This window comes from Columba livia, chromosome 1 (genome assembly GCF_036013475.1).
Source record: "Columba livia isolate bColLiv1 breed racing homer chromosome 1, bColLiv1.pat.W.v2, whole genome shotgun sequence".
Lineage (NCBI taxonomy): Eukaryota > Metazoa > Chordata > Aves > Columbiformes > Columbidae > Columba > Columba livia.
In genome coordinates, this window is record NC_088602.1 from 87117741 (window position 1) to 87135380 (window position 17640).

Consider the following 17640-nt stretch of genomic DNA (forward strand, 5'->3'; position numbering starts at 1 on the left):
GAACTGGAATTAGAAAAGAAAAAAAAAAAGGAAGAAAAAAAAGGAACAATACATAGGCCAGTAGAAGCTACAAGGCTGCATTTCCACCACGTCTCCTTTTCCAAAAAATTAGCAATAATGCTTACTTTGGGTGATAATCAAAGTTCAGTATAAAAATATGTTATCATTACAGTATTTTTGATGTAGAAAATATTCAAATTTAGAACTTCACTTTTCATTTATTTATATGATTTTTTCTAATCTCTGTACATACTTTACTCAAAAATGTAAGCTGTGGTAGGACTGTGTGAAATCTCAGATTCTCTTTTGCGAGAACAGTGATAAAGATTTAATAAAAAAAGTAAGCTATTAGCTCTCCTTTTATTCGTTGTATTCCAGTTTATTATCTGTGGTGCATGTGACCGATACATCCTCCGATTCAGGGCAAAGATTTGAGCTATGATCACCTCTTCTGTGAACAAGTACTTTATTTGTTATTGTTTCTCTACCTCTCTGTCCAACTAAAAAGGGAGGACAGAGAGAGTGGAAAAATATTGTGAGACACTGAGAGCACCAGAGCCTTACGCCAAGCTGATGAAGAACAGTCTCTCAGAGGCAGATGGTATGGGATCAATTCCTCTCAAGAAGAGGAGAAAAATAAACCCAGGAGGAAACCTATGATTCTCGTATTTAAGAATAAGAAGTATATTCCCTCTGGGGCCATTTTGGTCATAACTGAGTCATCTCTGTCTTTTGGATGATACTTGCCTATATAGTGGTTTGTTGTGCTATGTAGTAGCAAAAACCAAAATTAATCATCACTAGAACCATTACTATAAAATGAAGGAGTAGACCTTGCGACCACCAAAACAAAATGGTGAAAAAGCACTTCCCAAATTGATTTAAGAAAATGTAGCAAAAGTTCAGTATTTCTTTGCCTGAAGTTAGGTGGCTGTACCCATATTTAGGTACTTAAGTATCTGAAATTTTCACAGTTGTTGAAGCAGCATGTGCAGGTGATGTTAACTAGGTAGAAATGAATTTAATTCTGACTTAGCTCTATGGAATGTTGTTTTCCTTATTAACAATGATTTCCTAAGAAACTAAAATGAGGTGACTTAAAGATTTTTGGCTTTGTTTGTTTGTTTGTTTTGTCATTGTTGTTTTTTTTGTTTGTTTTGTTTTGTTGTTGTTTGTTTGGATTTTTTTTCCTTATTTTTAGTGGAGTAGTGAGTAGAATTAATTTCTAATAAATTTCTTACATTAAAAAAGAAATATTTTGTAGTCATTACATAAATTTAAAATAGTCTAGTCTTGGTGTTAAATAAATAGCTACACATAAATGAAAAAGAATTGTTTTCACTTAAATGTGTCTGGATTTTACCGTTTTGCCTTAATTTTGAAAGGTGAGAGCCTTGCCAAGTATAGCTTCATTTGGATTTTCATCTTTTAGGTTCACACTTTATTTTAGTTCCATCCTACATACATACAAGAACAGAACCAAAGATAGACAGGTCTCTTCCCAGAAAGGATGATGAGAAAATAAAACTTGACTTTTGAAATGAAAAATAATGTTTCATTTCATTGTCATTGCAGTATCTCATGGAAGACTGAAGTGCTTAAGTAATGTGCTGAATAGAGTCATATTCCTGTAGTTTAGTTGTGAGCAGTGAAGAACCTGCTACTGCTCACAAAGAATTGTTTCATCCCCTCATGTTACTGAGTATATTTTCAGTTCTAGACATTAGAATGCACTGCAATATGGCTAAAATGTATATAGTGTTTTCTGAGTTACATTTTTTCATGGAAGATGTTGCACAACATAAGGGGTTTTTATGCTGAGTAATGACCCATGCAATTTCAGATGGGAAAGAAGTGGTCTGTGAAGCACCCCCTTAAAAAGTGTGAAAGGTACTTACCTTTATTTATCTTACTTATCTGTGAAAGTGCAATGGGAAGCTAAAGACAGGTTCGTTGGGGTTATCTGTTTCTCCTTCTTATCTCTAGTGAAAGTTTAAAAAAAAACCCAGACTCTGATTCACTCTGATGACAGGATGTTCTTGCTAGCAGAGACCTATGTTTTGTGAAGCTCTGATCTTTTCTTCTTTTACCTCTTGCTTTCCCTGACATTCCTTCATTTCCACATATCTTCTTCCCATCTGCTGAGATTGTTTTTATTTGTTTATTTGCTTGACAGTTAATGGAAACAGATTTAGCACAGCTGTCTTAAAATTACCATATGAACAGAAATATTAAATATCAAGCTGTAAGTTGTTCTGTTTTAATTATTGTTGCTTTTTGTTGTTGTTGTTGCTGTTGTTGTTGTTGCGGATCTCTGTGAACTGTTACAATTTTAGGAATAAGTAAATCTCATCAAGAACAGACAAAAATTGTCACTGTCAGAACACACAATTTCCAAAAATAGATTGTATCCATTGGGTACTATCATGTTTCACCTTTTGAAGCTGGTTATACTCCTGTCCAGGAGTTAAGTAAAAAGAATTAAATATGCATAATCACAACTACTACATACTAACACCTGTTTTAAAAGCACTGTCCGACATCAGTACATAGTTGTATGTCAGCTTTATAATTGAAAGAAAGATAATTTTTTTTTTTTAACAATTGAAAATTTTAAAAATGAAAAAAGATTTTCATTTGAGATAGTTAAATTAGTGCCAATCTCAACTCAATCACATACACTCAGGGTGTCTTATAGTCACTTTAAAATGTTCTGTAGAGAAAATTGAAGAACTGCTGAAAAAGACTTCTAAAAGTTTATTCTAGTGAAAAAAAAATATGAAAGTCTTGATAATACTAAAAATCTTGTATTTAGGAAAAGTAAAGAAATACTAATAGCAGTGATTCCTATTGAGACTTGATCCTTAAGTGTAACCATAATTCCAATTAAAAAGGATCCTATCCTGTGCTTTCAGTTTCTCTGGAAACACGTAGTCATTTATTTTTCATTTTTGTTTTTCCATTAATAGGGCTTAATGTCTTATTTTTCAGTTCCTCCTGCAATTACTCTGCCACAGAAATCCTTTAATGCCACTGCAGATCGAGGAGAGGCTGTAACTTTATTCTGCAGAGCTGCTGGATCACCTCCACCTGAAATCAGTTGGCATAGGTAAGTTCAGCTGAGGTCTTCACATCAAAGCACATTGTTCTAATGTGTCATGATTTTCTATCACAGTCCATTAATCTGTGCAACATTGAGTTCTTTATTGAATTATAAGAGCATTTGCTGTCCATTTGTGTTCTAAATTCTAAAGCTAGTTTCAGCATTAATAAGTGAATGAACTCACACAGATTCAATTGCCCTCAGGTTACCAGCAGGTGAGATAAACGTAAAAAGTAACTAATGTACCATATTGACATGATTTCTTCATATTTGAGGGGAAGCACAGCTGAAGCAATGAGTCCATATCTCAAAAACAATACAAGCAAAAAATCTCACAATTTTTGCACATAAATGTATTAGGTAAAAACATATGCAATTATGCATAAATAAGTATCCAATATAAATCAGCAGTCCTGATAACAAAAATAACATTTTCCCCATTTGTAAAAACAGTTTCTAACCCTAACTCAATGAGATTCAATTTCAATGAGATTCAGAAAGTGGTATGACTTCAGACACCCCTAGAATATGGAAATGTTTCACAGAATAATTTTCAAGTGTATTTTATGTAATTTTAAAATGGTAATATTGCTTTTGAAGTTCGTGTGTGTTTTTTGATTATACCAATGACATGAACATAGTATAGCCATGTCTTTTGGGAACGCTTAGCATATAACATTGTTAGAATTGAAAGAATACACAGTGTGTAGATATGTAAATTTTTACAAAAGTTATGCATGAGTCCTGGGATATAAGGTATCTCAGACTTCTCATACCAGTGCACATTTCTATTTTAGACCTGAATATTTTTCATCTACATATATTATTTCAGGTGAATTAAAAGGTCACTGCATTTTTTTAAATGGACGTAGAAGGCATTTTCATCAATTCTTAATCTCCTTTGGAATATTTGAAGAATATTAGATTCATTTTAAATGTTAGATTCCTTTGACTGGCACCTTTATAATAACATGCCATAAGTCAAATGTGGATTTAAATTTCTCTCTCGTGCAATTTGAATCTCAGGAGTTGTAAATAAATAGAATGCAAAGTTAATTCCTTAATGTGCCCTAGAGTTCAAAATTTAGTGAAGAGAAGGAAAAAGAAAAACAAAATATGCAGAGCCCGAATTAAAGAATTGATACTGAATTCAAACTAAGGTTTAATATTCTGATTATTTAGTGTCTTTGAAGTATTTGTTTACAATAGATGTCTTATCTGGCCAAAATTCTTGAGAGTTGTCTGAAATCTGGTATCCTAAATGGCCTTGATATGAGACAATCAACATGAATGTTTTATATTGTTAAGAAAGAACACATAAATTTCCACAATTAGTGGATATCTCTGCTTACAGTTGTGGTTTTTTTTCAATATTTTATAACTGTTACAATACGTCCGCAGGCTAAGTGGCTCGAAGAGAAATGTCTGTCTACTGATCAGACCCTACTGAAAGATTTTCTATTGGTTTGCCACCCCTGAGGCAACTGACTTTTTTAAACCATTCATGAAATATCTTTTTAGAGATTTTACAAAAGCTTCACAGGCTTGTGTACTGTATACTGGATCTTAAATAAGGAAGCTTCTGTTCTGTTCCTATTTCAGAAATAGGAATTCCACTCATAGTGAGGAATATTGGTTTATGTGCCTCCCTTTCCTGTTTTTTTAATTGTTTTTTGCTTTTTTTTTTTTAATTATGTTTTTATTTTGTGCTATTGAGCTATGCATTCTTGGCACTAGAAAATATTCTTGATATCTAATTTGCTGACAATGAAGGGTTGTAAAGCGGTAAGTGGAAAAGGCCCCTGGTCCTTGTGACAGAATATTATCATTGATATGCAAACAGGGAAGAAAGATGAGAGGAGCTAAATTATTTTTTCTGGAGGAAGCAAACTTGATTCAAAATTGTATTCCAGTACTAAATTTCTGCATCAAATTACTATAATCTCTGTCCTGAATCATTCAGGTCCCTTTTCATTTACATATTGGTAGCCAATGAAAAGGATTCACAATCTGCTGATATTTTGTCATATAATCATAGAATTATTTTGGTTGGAAGAGACCCTCAAGATCGAGTTCAACCATAAACCTAACTCAGGCACTAAGCCATGTCCCTAAGAACCTTATCTACACATCTTTTAAACTCTTCCAGGGATGGTTGCTCAACCACTTCCCTGAAAAGCCTGTTCCAGTCCTTCACAGACCTTTCTGTGAAAAATTTTTTCCTAAAATCCAATCTGAATCTTCCCTAGCACAATATTTCCTCTCATCCTATCACTTGCTATTTGGGAGAAGTAACCTCCTTTTCTGCAGGCTGAACAGCCCCAGTTCCGTCAGCTGCTTCTCATTAGATTTGTTCTCTGGACCCCTCATCAGCTTTGTTGCTCTTCTCTGAACAGCCTCCAGCACTTCGATGTCCTTCTTGTAGTGCCGGGCCCAAAACTGAACACAGGATTTGAGTTATGGGCTCACCAGCATTGAGTACAGGGGAATGATCACTTCCCTAGTCCTGCTGGCCACACTGTTCCTGATACAAGCCAGGATGCTGTTGGCCTTTTTGGCCACACTGCTAGCTCATGTTCAGCCAGCTGTTGATCATCGCCCCCAGGTCCTTCTCTGCCAGGCAGCTTTCCAGCCACTCCTCCCCGAGCCTGTAGCACTGCCTGGGGTTGTTGTGACCCAAGTGCAGGACCCAGCACTTGGCCTTGTTGAACCTCATACAACTGGCCTCAACCCCTCCATCCAGCCAGTCCAAATCCCTCTTTATGGCCTTCCTACCCTCCAGCAGATCAACACTCCCATCCAACTTGGTGCCATCTGCAAACTTACTGAGGGTGCACTCAACCCCCTCGTCCAGATAATTTATAAACATATTAAATAGAACTGTCCCCGATACTGAGCCCTGGGGAACACGACTCATGACCACCATGGCCAACTGGATTTGACTTGGTTCACCACAAGTCTTTGGGTATGGCCATCCATCCCGAGTATGCCTGTCCAGGCTGTGAGCTGCCAGCTTCTCCAGGAGAATGCTGTGGGAAATGGTGTCAAAGGCTTTACTGAAGTCTAAGTACACAAAATCTACAGCCTTTTCCTCATCCACTAAGCAGGTCACATTGTCATAGGAGGAGATCAGTTTGGTCAAGCAGGACCTGCGTTTCATAAACCCATGCTGACTGAGCTGTTGTCCTTGCCCTTGGACTTACTTTGCAGATATGTCAAGATAAAGAACTTTAGTTTTCTAGAATATTTTAGTTGTGTTTTTTTTTTTTTCTTGAGAAAATAGTCTGCATGTAAGAAAACTAGATCAAAGTAATCCTTCTTCATTTTGTAAAAAATGTAGGAAGCATTGTTAGTGATAGTAAAGTCTATCAGAACTGATTTATTTAATATTTATTTAATATTAATTTGCACGTCATCCATTGAGAATTAGAATCTGTTTATTTGAATTAATGGCCAAGGTGTCATATTCCTAATTTCATGCTGTTTAGTGTATTTTTTGATGTTGAGTTCAAGTTGATATTAATCTCAGTTTTATGTAAGTGTTTCTTTTTTAATAAACAAGTGTAATTACATTTTGAATTTGATTAAGTGTTAATGCTGATTTTGGAAGGATTATAACCTTTGATTACAGCAAGTTATGGGAATCATGTATTCAGTTTTATTCCCAGCTGAACCATTTGTCTATGTGAGCTCAGTCATTTTATTTAATTTTCCTCAGGTTAACCATTTGTAAAATGGTCACATGTAATAAAGTGACTTATTTTTGGAATACAGAACTACCCTAAGGAAAAAAGTCTAGAGACAGACAAACTAATATAACAAAGAATAATGTTTCCTTGTAAAACATTCAAAAGTGTGTTTAGCCTTCTGGAGAGCTGTGGAAAAACTCCAATAAAAAGGGTTGGAATGATTTCTCTTCCACTAGGCTGGAAAACTTTTGTTATACTGCATAGAAAGTACATCCATGTATGCTGAGATGGTTCTTCAAGATTAAGGACCTGTTTTATAAACAGTTCTGTGTTCTCATGTCTTTGTTGCCTTTTAAAATATGCTCTGAGACCAGTTCTTTTGCAAGGCCTGTATAATTTTTTTCCATCATTGTGTAGTCTTACTTTCCTTACAATCCACTTATATTTGAGTAAGTTAAAAAAGAAATTATCTTTATTCTCTTTTGTCTTGTTTCCTTTTTGATTTCCAATGAACTGATTTAGCAGGTCACCTTCGGGTAGAGCATGAAACATGGCTATATTCTTAAAATCAAATGACGGTACTATTGAGATGGCATATATATCCCTCTGTGTTGACGGTAAAAAAGATGTTGGGTAAGACAGGAGATTCAAGCTTTAAACTCTTTAAGACAGTGTATAAAGTGGTAAAGCTTATTATTTATGTTGACACTATTCATTTCCAGGTGCTGAAAATGTTTAAGATTTTGTCAAATTAAAATGGAGGCATCTGAACTAATCTGCCAATCTTTCTCAAAAAATGCTGTTATTACTTAGTGTAGAGTATAATCAGCAGAGAATCAAAACACTAATAGAATTAAATTAGCCGGGACTGAAAAATAAAGATCCAAATGTACAGGTCATGAACTGGAAATCTTTACTCATGTGAACAGTCCTACTGAAAATGTGATGATTATTTACATCTGTTGTGATAGTTTAAACTAGTAAAGTTCAGCTGGGTCGATCCCTTTGTCTTTACTGCAGGGCTTTGAATTATCTGCTTTTAATGTTTTATTCATGTTTTTCTGTTCCCAGTTATTGGCATCAATCTGAATCTCCCTTGTTCACTAGAAGGTCCAGGAAAATGCTCATAATGTCATTTCTGCTTAGAAATTGTCATGGATATAGATGATGTTTTTGATAACAGTTACTTGGAAACTACTTCAGACCTGAAGTATAGACTTTTTACTCTTAAATAAATCACTGAATTTTTTTGTGAAACCACCTATGTTGGAAATTAGGCCTTTTCTCTTCTGCAAAACAATTTCTATCATTTGCTTTGGAAAACAAATTAAAAAGTATCACAATAATATCTTGAAGTGGACTAGAGCTATTAACAAAAATGTTACTAAAATGCAAGCCTTATAGACACCAGTGGAATTCTATTAATGTACGTAATGTTCCCAAGATAGAAGCAGTTTTCTCACTCTTTAGGGTAAATATTATTTTAGAAAATATGTAGTGTATGTAGATATCAGGATTATCTGAGCAGAAAGAAAGTAAAAATCCTTGTTGCTCAAATCCTGGAGTAAAATTAAATGTCCTAACCTAGCCATATAGAATAGAATAGAATAGAATAGAATAGAATAGAATAGAATAGAATAGAATAGATTTCAGTTATGCAGATTAGTTTCATTTTGCAAATAATTTGTTTTCATGAAGTTGGCATTGTCGAGCAGGATAATCAGTGCTTATGAAAATCAGGTAAGTTTAATGTAGGTGCTTATGAGAAAGGACTGTTGATGATTCAATAGAAATAAGATCAAACGAAGCCTTCTGCAAACAAGGCAAAATGAGAGAATAAATTAAAAAAGAAGCTATAATTGCACTTTTAAAAAAGAAGCTGTTTTGATAACTGTGTGTATGCCAAGGTGCTCAAATGGACCGGTCGAGCCCTGATCAGCCCTCAGAATTGTTCACAGGTTTTATTATTTCTGTGCCATCTGGTCAGAACTCATTTTAACATCTGGAGACATGACTGCTTACTAAGTTGTGGCTAGCCAACAACAACTGAGAGTCAATAATTCAGAAGGCTTTTGAATGTGCCAATAGGCTCTGAAGCCATTGAAAATATTTTTTTTAGAAGTCAGTGCATTGTTACTAATGTGAACAGAAACAAAAGTTACACTTTGAAAATATGCTTTTAAATGCTTCCCGCATACAAGTATGTATTTGTATGACTGACTTCCTTCTATCCTTCCTTGAGTGTAAGCCATCTGTTAATGACTTCTATTCACATGCATTTTTGTGACATTAAGTCAATATTGAACATCTAAGAATAAAGATATTATAGTATTTTAAATAAGCGTATATTCTAGAACCTGGAAATAAAATTGTGGAATTGGGGTCTCAAAAATCAAAATGCAGTTCAGAATGCTTTGTTCATGTACAGATTGTTCATATTCTTATGAAAAAAAACACTGTGATCCTGTAGAACAGTTTTAGTTGTGCTAAAATCAACTGCCTTCTACACATACTGCCAGTTTATGCTGCATGAGTCAATTTATTTTTGAGGCTAGCATGATAGTGACCTCTTGCCTCAGAGATTATTTTCAACATATTGATGCTTCCATAACACATTTTTTCAGTCTTTGGAACCTACTTGTTGACTTATACATACTTTTTATTTTTTCAGGAATGGTAAACTTATTGAAGAAAATGAAAAATATATGCTGAGAGGAAGCAATACAGAACTAACAATAAGAGATATAAGAAATATTGATGCAGGTCCTTATATCTGTAATGCTAAAAACAAAGCAGGAAATGATAAAAAACAGACATTCCTTCAAGTTTTTGGTAAGTACTGTATAGTGTGTTCCATCTTCCCTTTTTAAATATAAACAGTAGAGGACTGAGTTTATAATTCACAATTTTCAGTGTAACTGTATTGCTGCAAGGCATCTACTGATGCAGCAAACTTCTCTCTGTACAATTTTACAGCTCTTTTACCCCTGTTGGCTACTTTAGCCTTTACATCTAACTTTAATTTTGTAAATGCTATCTTTGGCATTTGCTTTTCTACTATTCAGATACAGTACAATAGAGTGTTAAATTGTTAATTCACTCTGGCTTTCCTTTAAAAGTTGGCTGCTTTCAAGAAGACCAAGAGGAGAGAAAAAAGGGGAAATTCTGAAAGCAGAAAAACCAGGTTATTTGAACAACTAAGCAGGGTGGGGTTTTTGTTTTGGTTCGTTTTTTGTTTTTTTTTGTTGTTGTTTTGTTTTGTTTTTTGGGTTTTTTTTGTTTTTTTTGTTGTTGTTGCTGTTGTTTTTTTAACAAGAAGACACCATACAGAGGTGTTCCTGATTTTTAATTTGTTTTTCCTGGTTCTTATTGCAGATGTAGTCACAAAAATATTGTCTGATCTGAGTTTCAAAGAATAAAAATATTAACATGAAAACTTATTTCTCTTTTTATGCTCTATCACCCAATCTGTGTTCGTGATTCTCTCTTGTACACAGAACTGATCATTTCTTTGAAGTTTTGTATAGCTATGACCTAGTGAAAGCAGGCTTCTATGAGAACACAGAAAACCTTTCTCAGAATCATTGTGCAGGATCAATGCTGTAGCTTAGTTATTAAAAATTTACAAAAAAAAAAGTAATGTGTTGGGATTTTTTTACATTAACTATAGCTTGTAGTAGAAAGACCATTTTTATTTGAACAGCTAAAGCACATGCTTAAGACCATGGGAAAATAATTTTTAAGTCCCGATTAAAACTAACACTAATTTATACTAGGTGAAACAGTTCTAATAGGAGAGGCTAATCTGGTAACTTGCACTGAGAGAGCTAAACTGTTGGAGTGGATAATGCTGTGCTTTGGGATCTGGGAGTCTGAGGCTGAAGCCTCAGGATAGGATAACTGTATCTGTATGTCTTCCACTGCCTTTTCTGTTTGGAAAACTCTTCATAGCCCTCCATGCTGTGCTGTCTCCAGTGCTCCTTACTCCAGATGGGTTGCCTAACCATTGGGCTACTTTGTTTTTCTGAGGTACTGTCACGGTCCGTTCGGCGATGGACTCATGATGGTTCTTTTACCTTGATCTCAGAGCGCAAAATGAAGGTGACCTAAATGCCAAGGGGTTATGATTCAGTCAAGCAGTGTTACTTTATTAATTTGCCCATAACGCGGCATGCGATAGAGAGAGAGAGTAAGAAAGAGAAAAGGGAAAGAAACGGGGAAAAGTAAAGGTAAAGATGGGAAATGAGGTTGCATTTATCACCAGTCGAGTTCCAAAGGTGTCCCTCTGGTCTCCGGGTCCCATGGAGTCCTGCCGGTCCTCCGTTGTGGTTTGGGATCCTCTGGAGGGAAAATCTTCAACGGTGTCCATTCTGGGGTCACCTTTTATGCTTCTTCACCCCCACTTGCTCCCATTGTTTTAGGCCAGTCTCTGCCTTGATTTCACAACCCAGGCTTGTACTGCGCAGGCTCGAAAGATTCACACTTTCTTTTTCCAACGCTTACGTATCCAGCATTTAGGAGTCTTTCTCTAGTCCATTGGGTGACCTCAGAACCCTTGGGGCGATGACTATTGTTTCTACTGCAACAAGATTCTGACAGAGTTGAAACTTGTAATAAAGTAATGTAACTATCATGCAATAAAAATAACAGTAACATCGTAGCATTCAGCATTTAAAATTTCTAGTATTCTGGACTTTTGAATGGACATGCCCATCCATCTTGGTGCCATCTAACACCTGCATATATTTAGTTTCCGTCCATGACCTAGATTTTTTTGTTCAACATGTTTTTGTTTTCCAGTATCAGTGTTAAAAAAGCTGTTTTGTCCTCATACCAAATTCTTACTCTGACAGTTTTTCTGGAACACTAACACATGTATGGAAAGCTATATGCACACACCCTACTCTCCCCAGTTCTCCGTCTTTATTAGTGCATTTTGTCTGTTCTACCAATTAAGACTTAGAAGACTAAATAAAACCATTTCCCTCTAGTGATTTCTTACTGATCATGATTTGGTAATCTCTGTCATTCTGTTATCTGCTATGGTTCTCTCTGTGTCATTATCTTTTACTGTTTAAAAGATCTCATCCATATTAATGCTCAGGACTTGTGCTAAGCTTTTTGTTATTAATTCATTTACATTTAGTCCTTCTGAATGGCTTGAGGCTATAGGTGTTTTTCCTTCAAATTTTAAAATACATTTTCAGTATTTGTCCCTGCTTGGAAGCTAACTTTTTGTACCTCTTTCATTCATATTGTTCAGTTTCATTGTTTTCTTTTATTTGTTTTGTGATGCAATTAGCCATATGCATGTATGTGTATGTTTAGATACATGTGAATAAGCATCTTGAATTATGAAATACAACATTTTACAGCTGTGTGCAGCCCAACAGAAATTTCCAAAATAACATAAAAACAAGCAGCGATTTAAGAGGAGTCAAGAAAATTTAACCCCTTAAAACCTTCCTACATCACCTCATTTTCTGAACTAAGCATCTATTTCTTCATCATTACTTCTCCAGACTGATGGCGATAGTGTTCATCTGCCATCTAATAGTAAAAACTCTAACCAGGCTAAATGAAGCAAAATTAGGTTTAATTAAAGGCATATTCATGTTTTATAAGAATAGTGCTTATATTCTGAAGATAGTTTTTGGATCTTCATTTTGTTTGTTCTTTAGTTGCTCAATTTCACTCTTTAATCACTCAAGTGCTTGGTTCGGCCATTCTATGATACATAAACAATTGAGATTTTCAACAAGTTTTCTCTCTTCTGTACATATGCCATAAAAGGAGAAATTTCTATGTCTATAAATTTCTATTTTTAGAAAGAGAAGCATTTTTTCTTTAATCAGAATTGCTAAAAAAATGGGAAGGAGTTCTAGCATATGTTAATTTGAAGTTCTGTAGGGCTGGTTTACCTACATGATCAACGAGAGTGTAGTCTGAGCTTATAAAATATTTCTTTGGTTTTTCAGTAGTTTCTGACAGTTGATTTCATGAAAGTTCAATCAGAGAAAAATGCCACAAGAAGCATTACAAAATACCCTTTGTAATTATTGTGTCGTTTAAGCACATACTATTTTTGTTTTCTAGAAGTATAATCTGCATCTTATATAGCAGGAAGGTTTTTGCAGCTGTGTTCAATGTAACTTTTATTGGTTATTGAGAAAAGTATATGCTATTACTCATTTTTAATCTGTCATCAGGCAGATAAAAAGAAATGTAAGAGACCTCTCCTGTCTTATCCGCCTCAGATGTGTGCCAAATGTTAAAATTCAAAAGATTTAGGTTAATCTAGGCCCTCAAAAGCCATGCATCATGAAACCAAAGAGGCTACAGTGAATCTATAATGAAATTGAGGTGAGATGTTACCTAATTTTTTCCGTTATTTTCAGGCTTAATGACTGTGCATTCTTTTTCTATTTGTAGTGCCTGGAGCACACCTAGTTAATTTTCCTTTGAGATTAATAACTAAATTAATCATGCTTTGGTTATTTTTCTGTGGTGGTTTGTTTTTTGCTTGTTTTGTTTGTTTGTGTTTGTTTTTTTTTGTTTTGTTTTGTTTTTTTGTGGTTTGATATTTCTGTTGGTTGGTTTGGTTTGTTTTTTAAGATGCTATTCAAAACATATATGGAAGTTCCTTATTTAAAGTCACTGATATATCTAGAAAGAGAATCCCATGGATCTGCATATGAAACTATCTGTTCATTCCAGATATTATCAAGGGTACCAACTGCAGCTTCACCAAGCGCAATTAATCAGTTAAAGATGGTAGTGTCAAAAGTTCATGCATTTTCTATACTCCTCCTTCTTCCCTTTTACCTCTTTACCTGTTTGGAAAACCTCTATTTTTTAACATTAAAATAATGCAATCTATAAAGGCAGCGATGCCAGTTCTCTCAGAAGACGAGTCTCAAATCCCTTTGAGTGTGAAGTAGTTACATCATTTTAACATGTACAAAGACTTAGGTGTATCATGTGCTAAATCAAGTCAACATTTCATATTGGTGTGTGCACGAATCCTTATTATGTCAGAAATCAAGTTTCAGGAATCAGTTTCTTAGATATTTCTTTGTTGGACCTTTGCTTGTTAATTAAATTCAAACTGAACCAGCAGTTTCCAGGAAGACACAGTTGCAATTTTGCCGCATGATACCAGTGTGTCTGTGCAGGAAGATAGCATAGGAATATGATTCCTTGTGTCACATTAATCAATAGATCCTATCAGGCAGTGATACAGACATATACTAAGCCTCTCACCAGTAAATCCAGCTTTGTATTAATAACAAGCTGTTTAAAGCAGTTCTTTTCATGAGATATAATCAGGAATATCTCAAGCTTTATATATTTGCTGCTTCCCAAGTCTGAAGAACTTCTTTTGTCAAAGATAAGGGTCAAACTCTGTGAATTCAATAAATTGTGTACCATTTTGTAAGCAACCAGTAACAAATCTAGAACCTCAGATTGCCATCAATGTTCTTCTTAAGCTTTGGGGGAAGACTGCAAGGTACACAGCAATGAGCTTAAACTTTCTGTTAAGAAGGTATTGCTCTTGTCTGAGGCAAATCCAGAAGAGACCAAGGAAGGAATCTGAAAGAAACTGTTTATTGAGCAAGTGTTTGAGAACTTAACACCAACCTTCTCTGCTCAGAGAGCAAACTTTCCAACCAGCAAATGTTATCTCTTTATTTGGCAGCATCACGCTGTTAATATTTCAAAAATGCATGTCTAGTAATGAGCAGTTCCTTTTCATTCCAAATAAAATGTTTTTTAATGAATCATAAGCATAACTCCCTTCTATGTTCAAGCCTTCTTTCAGTCAGGTCATTCAGTTTACAGTTTTTAAGTACATTATAATATGAATATTTTGATATTTTTGACTGAAGAAAACAGCAAAGACCTGGAAGGTTCCTGGTTTGACATTCCAAGACACTATATATTTTCATTTGTTTCATGTTTTCTGGAGCCAGACAAGCAAATGCCAATTCAGTTTCAGACTGACTTTGCCAATTTAGAAGGAACAGTTAAGGAATTGAGGGAGGGGGGAAAACTGTTTTGATATTTCAGTGAATACTTGTGTGGTGGGTTGACCCTGGCTGGGTATCAAGTGCCAGCCAAAGCCACTCTATCACTCCTCTCCTCAGCTGGGCACGAGAGAGAAAATATTATTAAAGTCTTGTAGGTCAAGATAAGAACAGAGAGATCACTGAGCAATTACAATCATGGGCAAACTAGACTCAACTTGGGGAAATTAGTTTAATTTAATACCAATGAAAATAAGAGCAAGATAATGAGAAAATAAAACCTAAATCTTAAAACACCTTCCCCACACCCCTCCCATCTTTCTGGGCTCAGCTTCACTCCTGATTTTCTCTACCTCCTCCTCCTTATAGCCGTGTGGGAGGATGGGGAATGTGGGTTGCAGTCAGTTCATCACACGTCTCTGCTGCTTATTCCTCCTGAGGGGGACGATTCCTCACACTATTCCTCTTCTCCAGCATGGATTCCCCCCATGGGGGACAGTCCTTCACAAATTTCTCCAACATGAGTCCTTCCCACGGTCTGCAGTTCTTCAAGAACTGCTCCAGTGCGGGTCCCTTCTACAGGGTGCAATCTTTCAGGAGCAGACTGCTCTAGCGTGGGTCCTCCACAGGATCACAAGTCCTGCCAGCAAACCTGCTTCTGCATGGGCTCTTCTCTCCATGGAACCACAGGTCCTGCCAGGAGCCTGCTCCAGCACAGGCTTCCCATGGGATCACAGCTTCCTTTGGGTACATCCACCTGCTCCAGCATGGGGTCCTCCATGGGCTGCTGGGGTACAGCCTTCTTCCTCACTGGTGTCTGCAACATGGGTTGCAGAGGAATCTCTGCTCCAGTACCTGAAGCACCTCCTCTCCCTCCTTCTTCACTGACCTTGGTGTCTGCAGAGTTCTTTCTCTCACATATCCTCACTCCTCTCTCTTCAACTGCTGTTGCACAGCAGTTTTTTCCCCTTCTTAAACATGCTGTCCCAGAGGCACTCCCACTATCACTGATGGCCTCAGCCTTGGCCTGTGGCAGGTCCTTCTCATAGCCAGCTGTCAGCCATGGGGGAAGCTTCTAGAATCTTGTCACAGAAACTACCCCTGCAGCCCTCCTGCTATGAAAATCTTGCCATGAAACCCACTGCAACTAGTCTTGCCATTCTGAAATAAATATTGTTATTTACATGTACAAAAAAAGAAAAAATTCCTATGTCCAGAATGTCATTAAAAAAATAGTCAAACAGTATAAAAACTTCTAATCAATAGCAAGTTGTGACTTGCAACCTATGAAAATGAAACAATTAGATAATATCCCTCATTTGAGCTTTCTTCTTCTTCCTAGTAATAACTGTCAGTTACATATATTTGATGATTAATCAGTGCTTATTCCTTTAAATGTCAACTGCTCAAGTCTAAAATGTCAAGCTAAAACTTTTTGTCTTGTGATCTATTTGAGGAAGACCTTAAAGAAATTTAGAAGATAAGTCTAAGATTAAAAATTAAAGAGTATTAGTTATATGTTTCAGAACATGCATCAAATTGAGAAGATTCTATTTTTCAGCATGTTCAGATGGGGAGATCCTCTCATTCTGATGGAAATAATGTCATTCCAAGTTTTTGCTGTTTCCTGACATAAAATAATATGCATGATGGTTTTAATTGTTTTGTTGGTTTTTTTTTAAGGGAATGATATACCTGCCAAATTTTGCTCTTTGTTTCCAGTGATGATCAAACGAAAGAAAGGAAAGAACAGATTATGTTGTAGCCAGGAGATATGGCTATAGGAAAATATTATCTGAATTACTCAAAATAGAGTGTTTCATAGACACTTGAGTGATCCTGAAAGTGAGAGTAATAACTGAAGGTATTTTGACATTTCACATGGTTATGTTTTATCTCGAATTTTTTGTAGTTCTTTCAAATGACATCTCATGTTATACTATTGTAGAGAGCCTCAGCTTTCTCCGCAAAATTGATGTCTTTCCATAATGCTTTTGCTTGCTGCGTTCTACTGCATCCAATAAAGCTCTTGACATTTCAAGAGGGCCTGATCATTCATGGTATTTTCTTTCTGCACACAATGCCACTCATCATAGATTATATAGAATATATTATAGTGGTGCTTCCTTAAAAGCAAAACTGAGGAACACTACATTGGAAGTACATTATTTTCAACAAATATCTTTATTGTTTACAAAGTCAATGTTAAGAGCTCCCAAAATAAAATTTACTCATGTAAACTTAATTCACTGGGTTTTGGTGTAAATATGTTGAATCATATTCTTATTACGTGATTACATGCTAGGTTTTCCAGTGGCATGAGTGTCTCATTCAACGTGGATAGGTCCAGAGAAAGTTATTAATGGTTATTTATGAGTGAGTATATAGGATCAAAACATTTTTTATGAAAATACTTGAATGGCATGGAAGAGAGTAACAGTTTTTGCAATTGAGCTCTTGTATGATATTGTAGATATAAGGCCCTCTAAATAAACGTGTTCGTGTGTAACCAGAAATTGTATTGTATATGTAAATAACTTGACAGAGTACAGTGTAGATTGAGACTTGTAATTACTGTATACTTGTGGCTATAAAATTGAATGATTTGAAGAATGGAAACAATGTCTGGAAATTTTAAATTGTCTTTTACCACCTATTTACTCAGCAAGTCAGGATGAATAGCTTTGTATCAGAGGACACATCAGTTCTTAATAGTGTTAATGCCAGTACAATATATTTGTCATCAGGAGATTATGTTAAATTCAGTAATTGGTGTAAGGAATGTATTTCTGAAGATCAAAGTGCAATAATATTAATAACT

General features: G+C 35.5%; 1 protein-coding gene across 1 annotated transcript in view; it reads left to right on the forward strand.

The window, feature by feature from the left end:
• NCAM2 (neural cell adhesion molecule 2) overlaps positions 1–17640 on the forward strand; it is a 292092-nt gene that overhangs the window by 163021 nt on the left and 111431 nt on the right. Inside the window, exons 6-7 of the mRNA XM_065065564.1 lie at positions 2992–3109; positions 9464–9624. Coding sequence (XP_064921636.1) covers positions 2992–3109; positions 9464–9624 — 279 coding nt within the window. The remainder of the gene's footprint in view (positions 1–2991; positions 3110–9463; positions 9625–17640) is intronic.